This window comes from Theobroma umbraticum, unplaced genomic scaffold (genome assembly GCF_002168275.2).
Source record: "Theobroma umbraticum cultivar Fairchild unplaced genomic scaffold, ASM216827v3 scaffold_50.0, whole genome shotgun sequence".
NCBI classification, from domain to species: Eukaryota; Viridiplantae; Streptophyta; class Magnoliopsida; order Malvales; family Malvaceae; genus Theobroma; species Theobroma umbraticum.
In genome coordinates, this window is record NW_018397261.1 from 5,909,651 (window position 1) to 5,926,876 (window position 17,226).

The 17,226-nt window shown below is 37.0% G+C and overlaps 5 protein-coding genes across 5 annotated transcripts; 1 reads left to right on the forward strand and 4 right to left on the reverse strand.

The window, feature by feature from the left end:
• Nucleotides 1-1,479: 1,479 nt before the first annotated feature.
• LOC110418789 (protein DMR6-LIKE OXYGENASE 2-like) lies at nt 1,480-3,629 on the reverse strand. Its single transcript, XM_021431614.2, has 3 exons — nt 2,847-3,629; nt 2,075-2,402; nt 1,480-1,850 (listed from the first exon to the last, which is right to left on the reverse strand). The coding sequence occupies exons 1-3, from the start codon at nt 3,296-3,298 to the stop codon at nt 1,590-1,592; spliced, it is 1,041 nt and encodes a 346-aa protein (XP_021287289.1). The 5' UTR covers nt 3,299-3,629; the 3' UTR covers nt 1,480-1,589.
• Nucleotides 3,630-3,755: 126 nt separating this feature from the next.
• On the reverse strand, nt 3,756-8,451 carry LOC110418786 (BAT2 domain protein). Its single transcript, XM_021431610.2, has 9 exons — nt 8,034-8,451; nt 7,285-7,476; nt 6,911-7,008; nt 5,876-5,960; nt 5,601-5,804; nt 5,264-5,520; nt 4,657-4,747; nt 4,332-4,548; nt 3,756-4,194 (listed from the first exon to the last, which is right to left on the reverse strand). Exons 1-9 carry the CDS (start codon nt 8,253-8,255, stop codon nt 3,983-3,985), a joined length of 1,578 nt encoding a protein of 525 aa, XP_021287285.1. The 5' UTR covers nt 8,256-8,451; the 3' UTR covers nt 3,756-3,982.
• A 675-nt stretch (nt 8,452-9,126) lies between these two features.
• Nucleotides 9,127-10,380, forward strand: LOC110418780 (putative inactive receptor kinase At1g48480). The gene is made up of 2 exons (XM_021431602.1): nt 9,127-9,619; nt 9,842-10,380. Exons 1-2 carry the CDS (start codon nt 9,127-9,129, stop codon nt 10,378-10,380), a joined length of 1,032 nt encoding a protein of 343 aa, XP_021287277.1.
• A 411-nt stretch (nt 10,381-10,791) lies between these two features.
• Nucleotides 10,792-13,172, reverse strand: LOC110418748 (Leucine-rich repeat (LRR) family protein). Its single transcript, XM_021431553.2, is given in 2 exon segments — nt 10,792-11,247; nt 11,250-13,172. Coding segments are annotated over 2 exon segments (2,121 nt in total). The 5' UTR covers nt 13,125-13,172; the 3' UTR covers nt 10,792-11,001.
• Nucleotides 13,173-14,028: 856 nt separating this feature from the next.
• MEE14 (maternal effect embryo arrest 14) lies at nt 14,029-15,518 on the reverse strand. The gene is made up of 3 exons (XM_021431021.1): nt 15,170-15,518; nt 15,004-15,077; nt 14,029-14,635 (listed from the first exon to the last, which is right to left on the reverse strand). Exons 1-3 carry the CDS (start codon nt 15,399-15,401, stop codon nt 14,315-14,317), a joined length of 627 nt encoding a protein of 208 aa, XP_021286696.1. The 5' UTR covers nt 15,402-15,518; the 3' UTR covers nt 14,029-14,314.
• Between the last annotated feature and the right edge of the window lie 1,708 nt (nt 15,519-17,226).

The following is a 17,226-nucleotide window of genomic DNA, read 5'->3' on the forward strand; positions in this document are numbered from 1 at the left end:
AATTATTAATGTGATATTATTAATATATTTAAATTAAAAAAGAATTAAATTATTAATTATGTTTAAATAATATAAATATTATATTATATTATAAAAATATAATTACTATTATATATATACTTTTAATATAAACATATTTATTTTCTATTTTTTATTTTATAAAAGTTATAACTTATAAAATTATTAATTATAATATATGTTTCTTTCTTTATATAAACATATCATAATATATAAACTTAAAAAGAGGTTGTGAGATTAAAGAAATTTTGTAACTTATTTTTTTAATTTCATATAATTGAAGATAAATCTATAGAATTAATTAAATTAATTCATGAAAGAACGATTATTTATCAGCTTGTAATGTCTTTTAAAATATACACTTTATATATTACGTTAATTTATAAAAAATATAATTATCATTATATATATATATATACGTTAAATATAAACATATTTACTTTATATTTTATGTTAACGTTGTAAAAATTATAATTTATAAAATTATTAAATTATAAATATATATACTTTTGTTTACGCAAACTAATAATATATATAGCTAAAGAAAGTTTGTGAAATTAGAATATAATTATTGTTCCTTTGCTTTTATAAATTTGAATTAAACAATAATTGTTGTAAATTTATAATTTTATTATCTGTTTGTTTTTATAAATTTAATTATTAGTGAATTGTATGAAATATGGATATGAATTGTGAAATATAACTTAATTATATATGGAAGAGAGTTTGGATTCGGGTTTGAGTAATTGGATATGTATAAAGAGTTTAATAAAATTTTTTAACATAATTAAGTTTTTAAATAGATTCAGATCATTTTCAATTAATAGATATGTATTCAAGTTTGAATTAGGATAACAAATTTAAAAATTATCTAAATGTTTATAAGATTCGGATACCCTAAAACTTAATAAAATTTAAATTCGAGTACTTCAAAATTAACGTGTACCCTGCCGCTGGCATCCCTACTTATGATCCATGCTTGGCAGAGGGTTAAGGGGTTTCAAGAGCAGAGGCCTTTTTTTGAGTGCAGGAATGAATGTGGTATGTTCTCTTTGTTCTTTTTAGGCTATATAGACCATATTTATAATCAATTGTTAAAAATCTATATTAAGTATACTACTAATCTGACACCACTTAATTACCAAAAATATATATTAAGTATACTATTAATCTAGATTTTTATTTAATTAATGAGATTAATGAATCTATTAATTGTTTTACAATTTTATAAGAATAAACAAATTATGAAAAGATATTTTAAAATATAAGAAATCATCTCACAAGATTCTGGTCCTAAACAACCACAACATAATTCTATTAATGATGGTACTTAATAATGTTTTAAGTAAAATTGTGTTGAATTTGATCTAAATTTCTACTAATGATGGTACTTAATAATGTTTTAAGTTGAACACACACACTCATCCATGGAGGCCTGGATTACACAACATGAAAGTAATCTTGTGCTGAGAACAAATATTTTTATTCTGGTATCAAGGTTCCATAGCATGGTAAATTACAATAAGCTGAATCTAGTGCTTTACTAGCAGGCTTGTAAGTACATCAGCAACTTAATTAGATATCTTAAAATTATGAATTTGAATGTTTTCAACCTCAAGCTTCTTGTAATCACTGCGGTTTCTAGCAACAAAAAACTTTCCAAAGCTGTACTCTTTATACTTTGCTGGATTTTGCTCATTCACTAGCTCCTCCAGTGGCTTCACCATAACACTGTGACATGGGAAAAAGAAGAATGGAACTGAAAACCTTTCCCTTTCGGAGTTCACCACCACCCTGTGCTCCACACTCTCATAAAGTTCATTACTCCAGACCTGCAAAGGGGCAGCGTGTGAGCTAATGGTACAAACTACTGACAAATAATGAGCCTTTGCCCTTATGGCCATAACATCTATTTGAGGGATGGCCTACTCTAATTAACCTGTTGGGTTTTTGGGATGACTACAACCATTCGAAATATTAAAAAAAAAACAAAAAGGAAAAAAAATTGAATACTTGCAAGAACTTGACCAAATTAGCCAAAATTAATCCCTGGTACCTGAACAGTATCACCAACATTGATGATGAAGGCATTTGGGATTGGTTTAACAGGAATCCACTCTCCATCTGATTTTCTCTTTACTTGTAGTCCTCCAACATCATCTTGGGAAAGGACAGTTAAGGCACTAGCATCCTTGTGTCGACCAACACCAAGTGCTAGGTCAGGGAAAGGACAAGGAGGATAATAGTTAAGTCTTAGCATGCCCGTATGGTCTTTAAAGTAGCCACTCAACCGGTTAGCCGGCAAGCCTAAGCTTAAGGAGATGAGTTCCAACAGCTTGTAACCTAGCTTTGCCACCTCTCGAGCATACTCCTGGCATACCTTCCTAGCCAACATTAACAATCCTTGTATGAAAACAAGTGCCAGATTAATTCTTGCTTAAAAAAAGTTGGTATCCATTAATTCAGACAAATTATAGTGATTTTGATACCCCAGAGCTTTGACCTGACAAATCACCAAATCAATTGGTGCAAAAAAAAAAAAAATCTTTGCTAAAACATGGTCATTTTAAACCGGCATATGGCATCAGTAATTTGCACCATTTTCTTTCCCCTTTTAACTTATGCTTCTGTGGTATCCCGAAGTTGTAAGCTGAAGTCATTCCTACAGGCATCTGTTATCGGCTCATCTCTAATTCTCCTATCTATCTAACAATCATAGGTTTGCTCATCTTTATTTGCTAATCCTATAAACATATGAAAAGTGAAATAATAGACCTAGGCTTTCTGGAAGTAACCACCAAAAATCCCAAAGGTGAGATTTATATTACCTGAACTCGGGAGGGTTCTCAGGCCACTGGTTAGTCAACGACCTTATTTCTTTATCCTCAGGATCATGCGAAGCTGGGACAAAAGTTGGATCTTTTAACAAGAAATCAAAGACTTCCTTCCAGTCTCTAACGTTCTTTGTGTGCTCGCTATCATGGTACCCCATAGCGTTCACTTCATCTCGTTTAACCTTCCTCTTTTCCTCTAAGGGCTGATCAAAGAATGTTTTCGCCGCCTCCTTAATCCTTGTGCATAATTCCAAAGGCACCCCATGATTGATCACTTGAAAAAATCCCCACTTTTTGCATGCGTTTCCAATCTCCGAAACAAGTTGGTTGAGGCCTCTGGTGTCAGATACAGAAAGATCAATAAGTGGGATTCCCTCGACTTGGATGGTATTGAGTGTGGGTCTGTGTTCGGTGGCTTGGATGAAAGCTGGATCAACTTCTCCCATGGCTCTCTTGACAGTACGGTAGCTACTAGCTAGATGATGGTAAATCACTGCGACACAAAAGACACTGGCTACACTATCATATCATTTTGTGATTATGATTTTTTTACTTTCTTTACATACATTGAACGTGGACAGTTTCACTGAAAAAAATCAAATCTGGGGCCGTGGGGTCTATTTTGGAAGGCTGTGCTATGTGTGCCAGACTGCGATTGCATGGAGAGCAAATGCCATTAAAAAAAGAAAGAGATAAGGGCTTTCCCCACTCAGTCACTGTATTGCACCTGTCCACTGTTTTAGTAAACTTTCGTGTAAAGAAATACACATGTTTTCTAGAACTTCTTCAAGGGCACAGGTCGGTATAACGTACAAGCTTCGTATCTCGTGATCTTCCAGAATGCTTAACATAGAATCAAGACCAAGAAAATTTCCGAAACCTCATGAATCTAGACCTCTCAAATCCGTAGAAAGAATATGGTATTTGAATTTCTTTTGATCCTTCATGTGGAAATAGACGGTTTAACACCAAGAAATCTACACAAAAGAAACTGCCTTAACCCCTGAATAAAAATGAGCTCAGTTTCAATGGTGTAGCATAAAAAGTTTAAAGAGAGACTGGGGGTTAAACTCGTCTAAAATGCAACTATTTACATGGAAACTAACAAGACATGTAGAGAATTCGAGTTTTCAAGCAGCTGGCATTGTGGTTGAAAGGACTACATAAGTCAAATATTGGAGTCCATCCTTGATTTTGCTCGCCGCAGTGGTCTGATCACCGTGGAGATGTTCGGAGAAGGCATTAGCTTTCTCCTGGATTGATGCCTGTGGAAGTGCTTCATGCGAATCTACAGTAGCACTCTTAATGGCCGCTAGATAAGCTTCAGCTACATCAGATATGCCTGAATAACACATTTAAAGATAACCACCTTCAGCTATCTGTGCTCACATGTACCAAGTAAAAATATAACTGATCTAAGAAGATAACAGAGGTACATGCTGCCGCAGGGGGACAAGAAAGGAGGGCAAGAAATATAACCTGTGATAAAGCTGCTGGATACAGCTTCCACATATCCTATCATTGATTGTGCCTTTACTCTGATTAATTTAGCTTTTTCAATGGAGTCCTCAGGCCAGTCGATATTCAGCATATCGCCATCAGCATCTTCATCTTGAACTTTGTTAGCACTAGATATGATAGATTTACCCAGCATCAGGAGCTGAGACACAGCAAAACAGCACATTTCCGAAAGCCTCTGCATAGACATGCATAGTCATTTTAAATTCACCAAGGAACCAACAATAAAGATCATGTCCTAAAATAATAGTCAAAATGTTCAAAATAATTCAAAATATTTCAATACATGAACCCCCTCTGAGTGCAGAGACTCTAGCCTTCCAGCAGTTCTTTGAATTATATCATCAACAGCTAATCCTGCCAATGCATTTGTGAACCTGAAAATGTTTTGGAATTATTAACAACCAAGCAGTATCAATTATAAATAATCCTATGCTTATCCCCCCCCCCCAAAAAAAAAGACTATAAATAACACTATAAAATGTGTTAAAGAGTGTTGATTGTGAGTAATATTTTTTGCTGCATGTCCATCTGCTTCATATTACATCAAGAAACCCTACACACTTGTAACCATGCATATAATTTAAACAATCTTAGGCGAAAATCCATTTTTTATCAATTTTAAAGCATGTGTAATATTTAGACTTGAAAAGATGAAAATGGAGTGGTTATCAAGAGAAGGCTACTGAACAATATGGAAACAAAATCAACTCAGTTAAAGGAAATTCAATTTTGATAGTTAGAACTGGATGAGCTCCTGAATGAGAACCCTAATAGAAGATACCTATAAGTAGTGCAGACATTCAGAAAACTATATTATATACCCAGTAATAACTTGGTGCAGAATTTTCTGAGTCAGGTAAACAAGAAAAAAACTATGTTTAGCAAATTACCCGGCAGCCATATCAGCAGCCTTGCTGACACTTGAATCATGTAAATTTTTCATCTCATCCTGACTGCCCTCAGTTCCAGTCTCTATTTTCTTTCCTTTGGCCAACTCTGGACCATTTCCCTCCATTTCAGCATCCAAACTGAAAATTTGCTGGATTTGTTTAAGCTTTCCCTCATACACAGATTTCAGTTCCGACGGTAACTTTGCTTTTCTTCGATTGAATAGAAGGGCATAATGGCTGGACAATGCTTCCAGTTCCTGACAGCATTACAATTCAGGTATTTGAAAGATATAATCATTTCAACAATCAAACTCAACTTCAAGGATAAGAAGTTAACCTCCAACTGCTCTGGACCTCCATATATATAGAAGCATCGATCAAAACTGACTTCCTCAAATAACTGATCCTCATCAGATGGCTGTTCAGTGCCCTTAGGGTTCTTTTCAACTTCGATACCAGTTTCAGTGATTAGTAAATCCATAGTCTCCTTTCCCACATATTCAAGCACTTGCATTCCCTTTGTTGTAAAAGCTTTTCCAGTCTTCCAAATAAAAATGAGAAATAAGAGATCATTGCAACACAAACAAGACAGAAAACAAGGCCTGCACAAACCTCAATTAATGATGGTGCAGCTGAACCAGTGGGTAAACCTCCATGCTGAATAGAATCTGCAATGTTTGCAGCAGAATGCTCAAGCCTAGACAATAAAAGAGAGAAAAACTTATTAGCAGAAAAATGTTTCAAGAGTATTCATTTCTTGAGTTCCATGACAATAATTGTAGAATTGTACTACAACCAGGAGAAAATAAAGGGAAATTATAAAATGATGACAGAAAACCAAACAGCCTAGGTTACCCCGTTGTTAGTCTTAGCATTAAAATCCTCATATCTAGAAGTATGCATCCACCCAAAAACGAACTTTAAATATTCTAGATACCAGGAAAATACTACTCAAAGTCTCATACGGAACATAGATGAAAAAATCCATATCTTCTGTCCAAAAAATGTGACACAACAACAACCAACTTCCCTGTTTTTTATATTGAAAAATGAGCCCTACTAAATTTCACTTGGAGCTTTGGCAACTGCTGTAGGAGGTGTGATGTACATGCACTTGTTAACCAATCCTTCCTAATTCTCATCTTGGCGGTTCCAATTAAACACTTTCCCTTTTTCATTATTCTCAAAAGTGAAGATTTTTTTATCCTTTTTTCTCTTTTTTGTTTTCGTTTTTTCTTTTTCAGTGTGCAGCCTCCCTACAGAAGGCGCATGGGGGTGTCTAATATCCTGTTGTTCCTCAGTAGCTCAGTGTTAGAGCTGGTTGATGTCCTGAACATAGTCACAGCTTCACAGAGGGGGAAAATCCAATATACTGCAAATATTCCATGATGATAGAACCCTGAACCCATTGCTTTAGAAATTAAAGATATTCATATTGAATGAGTTCTGAAAATTTTGAAGATGCATAGCAATTAATAAGCATCAACCCATTCATTTTTTATTTTTTGCTTGTTAGTTCCTGGGAATCAACTAATTATTTGAAAATCAAACTCTCTAGCTTGCGATTTGAACAATCAATCTTCGGCTCCGGTGCAACTAATCACAATTGGAAAGGAAAATGATACATTGAAAAGCAATGAAACATACTTCTGAACAAGATTGGTACCCCCTTTCCATGCACTCCCTAGTGCTTGCCATGCACCAGATGCCAAATTCTCCACAGAGTTGTCAAAAACCTTCAAACCCTGCAAACATTGCAAGTAGGACATAAGATGAAGCTCAACCAATATCAAAGACAAAAATATTGATTCTGATTGATCAATATCAAAAACCAAATATTGATTCTGATCCATCATAATGCTATGATATGACTGTCAGTGCACTCTGGTGTGTCTGCAGAAAAAAGGACAGAGTTTTGAACACAAATGAAAAAGCAAAACCAGCAGGACTACCATCATCCCAGATTTCTGCACCAAGTGCTAGTACACATTCAAATATCAAAATGGATAAAAAAGACTTGCCTGGCCAAGGAAAGAATCTGAACTGGCTTTCTCTAACTTATCCAGAGCAGACTTTCGTAGTTTGCCATTTTCATCTTCACTTTCCTTTTCAATTAGAGATTCTTCTGCTTCTTCCTCCTTAGAAGATTCTGAGTCTTCAGCAAGTTGCATATCTGCAAGGCTCTTGGCAGCCTTTTCCGCAACCACAGAAGCCTGCATCAAGAAATCACAGCTTAACAAAATTGAAAACAGCATGATACATCATTACATGATAAGCTATTGCGTATAATTCTCATACAAAATTATCACTTTATCCTCTCTGAAGTATAAATGACAACCTTCAGTAAGTATAAACCCAGTACCTAGCCTCTGAATTTTCACACAAGATAAGGTCCTTGAACAATGGCACATTTCTTATGCTTCACATATCAAACACAAATTTATTCCACTGATAAAGAGGAAGGTTTAATTCAACAAAATAAAACTTCTCTACTAAAAGCGACAGTAAATAAGGCTTCCACAATCTATAGTATCAAAAAGCTACTAAATTAAACAACCCAACGGACTCTTTCTTCAAAATGCTAATTCGAAAAAAAAAAAGCCCAAAAACAACCAATTTCACTCCAAGATCTGAATACCCACATTTCCAAACATAATTCAAAAAACAAACTTTAATTCGAATACTAAAAATAATACGGAAAAAAAGTTAATCCCATAATTTGATAGTATTATATATATATAAATACGTAGAGAGATAAAATGATGCTTACATTGCGACTGATCTCCTCAGCGGCAACAGTGGCAGCTTTTTGAAGATCCGAGAGAACAGAGAAAGCAGAGAAACCCCAACCGCCCCATCCTCCTCCACTTTTTGCTGTCGTAGTTGATGCTGATTGTTGCTCCTCCTTCTTGGGTTCTTCTTCTTTTTCTGGAGATTCTCTTTTTTCTTTATCTTCCATTTGTTGTGGTGGTGGGTTCTTGGTATCTTCCATTTCTTTTCTTTGTTTTTGTATCAAAAAATGCAGAAGAAATTTGTAATGTTTATCTCAGAAAAAAACAAAAGTTCCGCCTTTGGTTTCGATTTTCTTGTGATTTTAATAACAGAGAAGAGATTGAACGAGATCCGTATAAGGATGCTGGAGCTTCAAGTTGTTGAGGATAGCGGCTGTTTTCAGTCGAAAATGGACAACGAAACCGTGACTCAGCGTGCGTTTGAAGGCAATCGACTTCAAAACGATGACGTATCCCTGAAAATTAAGCAAATTAAACGCCTGCGTTTTGTGTTGATTGGGCCAATCTTCCCCTTCTCTCTCTTTCCAAACGGACCAAACCGATTCCCATTCTCGACCCATTGTTGGTTTTTCACTTGTTGACCATAATAAAGACCTGTTAACCGCAAATGTCAAAGTTTATAAGGTGTTTGAAATGCATAATTGCATTTGATTCAGCAGCTAGTTGATTGATCACTAATCATCAACTAATGCATGCTAAGAAAATTAATGATCCTGATTGATGGGTACTTTCTTGCATTTTTTGAATTGACTAAGTTTTAATCTGTTTACGACTACATTTAATCAAGACCCTGTGGACCCTATACATTTTTTGTTCTATCAGAAGTTTGAAATGAATTTCCTACGTACGCAAGGCAGTGAAAGGGTCCGGTGTGGCTGACTGATCATCCCAAGGACCATGGTGGAAAAAACTATGAACCACTACAAGCTAAAAAATACAAAAGTGGAAAGAGGGGAAAAAATTATGCTACTGCTATTCTTTAACATTTCATGAAGGCAAAAACTGAAAATCTTAAGTCCACCAGGTTTCCTGATAGAGCAGCACCAGGGGGTTTCTGTTGATCCATTCTGAATGTTGGGACATAATATCCGAGTAGTGGTCGTTTGTGTGAGCATCGTACTTGCACTTTTCTATGCCTTTCTTGTTTTGAGATGGGCTAGGAAAAAGAAGCCTAAATCCAGTGATGGAAAAGTGACAACTACAACCCCAGTTTCATTGCTGGAAGTTAAGGTGACACTTCCTATGAAGGTAATTTTTGGGGACATAACAGTGGCAAAGAAATATGATCCACCAGAAATGGCTCAGATTCCAAAAACTAGGCTTGGTGAAGGTACCCTGGGGACTTTGTTTAAGGTTGTTCTTAAATGTGGGTCAATTGTCACAATCCGAAAGATCAGAGAAGGCCTGATCACGGATGCCGTTAATCTTGACTTGTGGATTAACTTCTTTGGAGGAATCCGGGATGCTTGGCTCTTACCAATACATTTCAGTTTTTGGTACGGAGGAGAGGCTTTTATTCTGTATGACTATGTGATCCTGGGGAGTTTGGAGGAGCTTTTACATGGTAAGCTATGATTTCTTCCTGTATCTTAACCTAATTTTCATATCCATTTTCTGGGGTATATTTCTGATTGAACCTGATTAAACTTGTCGAACTGTTAGTTGAAACTCTTAACACATATTCTGTTCGATTTCTTGGAGTAGAAACTCTGATGCTTTTGGCAGCTTATAGATATGGATGATGTTAGAGTTTTAATTAACTTTTCTATCATTTGCAAATATGTAGGCAGCGAAGGGATTCAGTTCACTCCATTAAACTGGGGAATTAGGAAACAGATAGCATTGTGTGCAGCACAGGCAGTTGCCTCAATTCATAGCCGAGAAACTCCAAATGGTGAAGCACTTGTTTGTGGGGTGATTAAGGCTTCGAACATCTTGATTCGAATGGATTTTTCTGCTTGTCTTTCAAGCTACGAAACGCCTTACCTAGTACCTCAGGAAAAGATAATCAAAAGAAACTCTGGCCGTGTGGCGCCTGAACTGAAGAATCATCCAGAAATGTTTACACAGAAGTCTGATGTTTACAGCTTTGGAATACTGCTACTAGAGCTAATCACTGGGAAGAGGCCTTCAGTGACCAACCTGGGAGCGTACATAAAAGAAAAGAAAAGGAAAGAAGGGCTGAATAGTATATACGATGAGAAATTGGGAGAAGTGAAGGAGAACATGGTCGGAATGATTGAAATTGCCTGGCTTTGCCTGTCACGCAATCCACAAGATAGGCCATCCATAGATAAGGTAGTGCAACTGATCAAGTCTTTGTAAGTAGAACTTCTTGGTCCTTTTGGTTTCACTTTGGAGATAGGGAGATTAGAACCGATTACATCGTAAGGCTACATGTCTTGTATTTAAAAGTTATAAAGTCACAACAAAATGAAGAAAAAGTAATAAAAATGGTGAAACTTTTGGCTTCACGTGATGTTTCATGACATAACTGGAATTGTCTACGCCTAAACATGAACATCACAGGATGCAACAATTGTTCTTGTTTATTATTTCATTATAATTCTATTGTTGATTTATAGCTCTTAATAACATAACAGAGTTAAGGCATTGGTGTTATTTATCATTTGTTTAAAGCTGTGTGCCATTTCAAAATATGAGAAAGCGTATGATCATTTGGAATTTTTTCTCTTTTCAATGTCATGCAGATTTGTCTACATGAAATCACGAATTCAACAAAAATAAATGCACTTAATAATTGCAAATCAGATGTCATGGAGATTCATATGCATGTAAGAAACTTCTCTACTTAATGGAAATTGCAAATCCATTGAGAAGTCAAGCTAACAAAATGCCTGTGTACTTAGCCTCTTTGCTTCTTTTTTCATTTTTTATAGCCAAAAGGGGGAATATACAATATAAAGATGTTTAAGGCTATACTATTTAGTAGCCTGGAAACATTGGTGGAGGTGGCGAAGAGTACTGGAATCCCAAGTTTGGTGGGAGGACAAATTCCTCGGTAGGTGGCGGTGCAGAAGCAACAGGAGGAGGAGGAGATGGAGTTGGAACTGGTGGTGGTGGTGGTGAGTAAACCGGTGGAGGTGGGGATTGTACAGGTGGTGGTGGTGAGTAAACTGGTGGAGGTGGAGAGTGGACAGGTGGTGGTGGTGGTGGTGGAGAGTAGACGGGTGTGGGGGTGGTGAATGGACAGGTGGTGGAGGGGAGTAGACTTGGTGGTGGTGGGAGTAGACAGGAGGTGGTGGTGAATGGACTGGTGGAGGTGGTGAATACACAGGTGGCGGTGGTGGGGGTGAGTAGACTGGTGGAGGTGGTGAGTGAATTGGTGGGGTGGTGAGAAGACAGGTGGAGGTGGTGGTGGAGAATGGACTGGTGGTGGCGGTGGTGAATGGACTGGTGGCGGGGGTGAGTGCACGGGTGGGGGTGGTGAGTAGACTGTGGTGGAGGTGAGCGGACATCTCCAACAGGAGAATTACCGTATGGGTCAGGTGAAGGCATTGGTGATGATTTTGGTGGCTGGGAGTTGGATTCTCCGGTGCTGCTGGTGATTTTGGCGACTCAGGAGTCGGCTTCTTAGGTGCTGGGGGTGGCTCTCGAGTTGGGTTCTTAGGTGCTTGTGGCCTGATAGGAGTCACTGGAGATTGGTCATGTGGATCAGGTGACGGTGCTGGTGCTGAAGATGGTGGTTTAGGGTGCCGCTGTACCGGAGGTCGTCGATGTGGCTCCTCCGGTGTGGATTGTTTCGGCTTTGGGTGTGGAGGCGCTGTGACGGGTGGTTTTGGCTGTGGCTTTGATGGGCTGGATTTATAAGGTGATGGTGTCTTAGGAGCGTGTGGTTTGGAAGGTGAAGAGCCTCCACCACACTTGTCCTTGCTACAGTCCACAGGGCGGCTCACCACGGGATAGCATTCCTTGGCTGACTTCTGCTTTGGCCTACCACCTAAACAGTTGCTGGTGTCATCTATCACAATGTCCTTCCTTGAAGGTGGAATGCAAGCATTGGCCTCTCCCTTGAAGTAGTTGTAAGAGAATGTGAAATTGGACAAGCTCGACAACTTGCAGACATTCTCGGGTACAATTCCTGTCAGCTTGTTGTGAGAAATATCCAAGAGCTCAACCTTCTTTAAGCCCGAAAAGCTTTGTGGCAAGATGCCTGTAAATGAGTTGAGACCGGCATGAAAGACAGTCACGTTGCTTAGCAACCCAACTTCTGCTGGGAAGCAACCACCAAGGTCATTGTTCATGAAATTTATCTCATTCAGGTTCGCCATCTTGCCAATGCTGTGTGGAATGCATCCGCTGAATTTGTTGTTGGCAAATGTCACAACAGACACCGTGGATTTGCCAATCGTTTCGGGAATGGTGGAGGTGAACCTGTTGTTGTTCAAGAACAACGCATCAAGGTCCTTTTCGAAAATGCCACAAGGTAGTTTGCCTTCAAAATCATTGAATCTGACATCAAGGTACTTGAGCCCTGGCCATGATAGAACAACTTCTGGGAAAGGACCAACAAAGCGGTTGTTGCTGACATCAAACTCATGCATAAGCGTAAGCTTAGACAAGCTCTTAGGTATAATTCCACAAAACCTGTTAGAGTTTATGTGGAACAATGCAAGATCGGTCATAAGCCCCAACTCTGCTGGAAGGTATCCAGCAATGTCAGCATGGTTAAGATCAACGCCGGCTACAACACTCAACTTGGGGTCATCCAGTGCCGGAGCACAGAAGACACCGGTGTAGCCACACACATTGGGGCCAACCCAGTTGCCAGTTGTGTTCAATGGATCGGAGTACATTGCCTTTTTCCAGGCACGAAGGGCAATGTAAGCCCTCTTGAGCCTTTGATTGGCGAAAGTTTCAACTATTTTGACTTCATATTCAAAATCCTCTGGAAGTTCGCCATTTTCAGGAAGGGTTAGGAGCTGGCGATGAGCAATATAGGATGCTTCAGCGTCAGACAATGCAAAAGTGAACGTTGATAATGAAGAGAGAAGGAAAGAGAAGAAAAGAAAGCAGCCAAAGGCCTGCAATCTTTGAGGTTTAGCCATTGCTGACCACCTTGGTAGGCCCAAGGCTGCTTATAGAAGGCAGATGGTTCTGAAGAGGGGTGGGTTATATTGAGGGAGAAGGAAGGTATGGTTTGGCAGACATTGAGAGGTCATTGGAAGTTGGCTCCTGTTTTAGCACCGGAAAGTTTGTTGGGTTCGTCTGGACACCACAAAATTTTAGACTTGCCTCTAATTTTAGACACAAATTTTAGGGAGGGGCATTGCATGGTTCGCGGGATGAAGGCTAAATGAAACCAGAGCTCAAAACTAACAACTGACCAAGTCCCCTTGCCATATATCTGCTGCCAGATTGTAAGCTTTATGGCTGGACCTGGACATGAAAATCTTCTATTTGTGCACAAGATTAATCTGTAATTCTATATTCCCTTTATAACATCAAATTCTTGCTTCTATATCTTGGCATATAAATTGTGGCATCTGATGTGACAAATTCCCGACAATTGGCAATTTACTTGTTTGTCAAACTCAATGGTTTAGTTATTTTCCCCCTTCTTTCAACTGCACAGTTCTGATAACTGGAGGAGAAAGCATAATCAACAGAATGACAGTAAAGTCTGCAGAATGTAGACCTGGGATTTTCAATCCAGCATAGTTTGTCCCCACTGGCCACAACATAATTGGATGTGATACAGAATCGTCTGAAGAATTTCCCTGCACTGGTTCTGACTGCCACTTAGATTACTATTCAAATTACTGCAACTTACGGTTAAATGAAAAATTTGCCCTCCCTAAGCACGTTATGTTGGGAAGAGCATGTAATCACTTGCTTAATTTCCTCCTATTTTGTTAGTTTGGCTATACTTGTCCCTTATAACTTGTTAATCACAAATCCAAGGAACCACATTTCTAGCATCCATCCCTAGTAGTACAAATATACTTCGTATGAATGAAAGCAAAGAAAATTTTGACTATAGATACAAAAATGAGCGATGAACAATATTGTTCTGGAAATGCAAGCAAACTTTCAACAATAACAGTCATTTTGCCACTATGATACACCTCTCCAAAGCAATCCCATATTCCAATATCACACAGCTCAGAGCTTCACAGTCCAGCCCCTGGAAACCTTTTTTGCTAAAAACAAAAGAAAATTGACTCTTAAAAAAACTCCGCCACACTTTTTATCTACAATGAAGCTATATGCAAACTCAATTGCAAGCTTTCGTGTATCAATCGGCTTCGTGGTCAGGGGCAGGAGAGTACCAAGCAGGCGACGTGCCTTTAGTTCTAAGCAATCTAGTAAATGGCGAATCAGGCATTCTAGCTCTCTCTTCCTCCTCGATTTCCTCTGCAGATTTCGGCAACCCATCTGGGATATGGAAGAATCTTTTTCCTTCATTTTCAGTATTCAATGGCTTAGACATACTAAAATAACCGCTGCCGTTTCCCTTGTTGCGGATGGAAGCAATTCCATGCAAGCATCCAATCAAGGACTTAACGCCCCCTGCTTGAAGAATTAACTTCTCTACATCTTCTTTCGGTGTCTCTCTCTGTTATGCATGAAAGAGAGAAATTAAAATTAGAAACTACAATTATGCCATTAAAAAAGTTTTTTTTTTGCTTTGATTCATTTACTAAAAATTCAAACAGAAATGAATTAAACCCAAAAAAAAAAAAAGGCTGTCCATGGTAGCTTCCTAATAAAATTACCATAATCACATCAGTAAGATACAAACATTGCGAATTATTATGGATTTTATAAGCTTCACATAAAAGTTCAATTGATTGTCGCGTACTTATTTTATACTAGTTAAACTAATACGTACTTATTTTCTTTCTTCTTCTTTCTTTTTTTTTTCCTGTATTTTCTCATCATCCAAACAGGTGCAATATTTAAATTTAAAATCTAAAAACTTGCCTCAAGATCTTTTAGTTCGAAATAAGCTCTCCAGCAACTATAAGAATCGTCGCCTTCAAGCGTCGAACAATAATCTGAAAATTTCAAAATTTCACTGAAATCAATAAAATAAACGAAGTAAATACAATCACCTAAGTTTAAAAATGTTATAAAAATAATTACGTACCAGCGAGCTCCTTCTCGGATTTCTCGATCAAGGGAGGCTCTTTAATGGCCCGCTCGAATTTTGTTCTGCTAAAAGGCTCGAGCTTCGGTATGTAAGCGTCGCTGCTCGAAGAACAACGAATCGTCGAAGTAAATCTCGTTTTCGACGACGGTGATAATCCAGTACGGTGGATATCTTTGGCCTCGACGAGGATAGCAGACGAATAGGTACGGAGTAGAATCGACTTTATCATCGTAACCAAACGTACACAAAAACACGGAGTTTTCTTTCTTTTCTGCTAAATCTTGTTTTCCTAAAGAAGATTATTATGTAGCGATGCGGTTCAATACTGGACGAACTGGATAAGGATCAAGGATATTTTATTGCTATTAAGGGGATTAGGATATTTTGGGTTGACTATTCTAATAATTGGGGTGACAGGCGAATCGTGGCCGTTGGGTTGGGCTGATTGGATTCGATCTTAAAATAAGGGTCGTTCGATTGGATGTTTCTTGGTTAGCAAAGTGGGGATGCTTCAGAAGCAGGAGCGCCCACTGTTTTTGCACTTTTTGGGCTTTTTGGCCTCCCATCGCTTGTTTGGTGGATAAGTTGTCTTTTCACCCACCGCAAAGAATAGTCAATCTGATAAAAATCTTAAAAAAGAAAAAAGAAAAAAGATTATTTCTGACTGGGCTTTCATGTTAATTTCTAGTCTCGAACCCACAAATGACATGGACTTTAGACCCAAAGCCAATGAGTAAATCCCATGGCTCGAACGTTTGGCCCAGTAATTGATAAGCGACCCCTCACTCAAAATAATAAATTTTTAATTTTTCTTTTTTCAAAATAAAAAATAAATATTAATATCTTTTATAATTAGTTGAGAACAATAATATTCAAGATTTATGATTAAATTTTTTTATCCTGTGCATCAATAATAAATTTTTTAAATTTTACAGACAATTTAAATTCATAACAAGCACATCCAAAAATCATATTAAAAAAAAACACAAAAAAATTTAATTAACTTATATAATCACATTAACGTACATCAGGTTACATATATTTAAACTCGTTAGGAAAGTTTAAAACACTATACAATAACAATATTGTGTTTTATTATTTGCACGTATTAATAAAACTATTCCATTTTATTATTCTTTTCAAAAAAAAGTAATTTTATATTTAAATTTAACTGTAAATGAGATACCAGAACAAAACATATCGCTTTGGCCAAATCCAATGAGCATTTCATGTGCACCACAATCTTTGGATTACCCTTTAGTGATGAGTTATAAAAAATCCATTCTTATCAAAGAAGTTGTTCTCAGTTAAAAATTATTTAGTGCTTATCCCATAGGAGATTAATCATAAAACTTAATGATTAGGTCAATCGCAAAGATAAAGTTATACATGCCATAAAAACTTATTTGGAAAGAGTAATTAAGTTATTCGTAATTTAATATTCGAGTATTTAATTTATTAAGTAATATATGATTTTTTTATTTATTGAATAAGATTTGATTTATTTTTTCAAGTTCATAATCTAAACGTAAAGTGTGAAAACTTTTTAATTGGTATAATAATATAAAATGCAATCATAGAACATTTAACATTTCATAATCTACTATAGTTTTTACATGCGCCATGTTATTGCCATCAGGTAATGCATATCCACTTATATATTTTAGTAATATTAATATTATTAGTTTTTGATGACAGCCTAAACATAACATTACCCATGTGAAAAGCATGATACACGAAAATATTTAATGAAGCGTAAAATTCCAAAGTATTTTACTTGCAATTTTTTATATAATACTTTTATAATTATTTAATTACAATAAAAAATCAATGTAATAATCTATCATTTGTAAATGTAAAGTGTAATTAATTAATTGTATGCCATTATTACAGGAGATAACCTGTCAACTTTCTTACGTGGCAAGAATTTAGTGGGTAGTTGCCAGTCGGGCGAGGAAACTTCAACGTCCAGTTTCTGCAGGAGATCATCTCCGAAGTATTTCTCTCTCTACCCTTTTGCCACGCATTTTGTTGCTGTCTATTAAGACCAAATT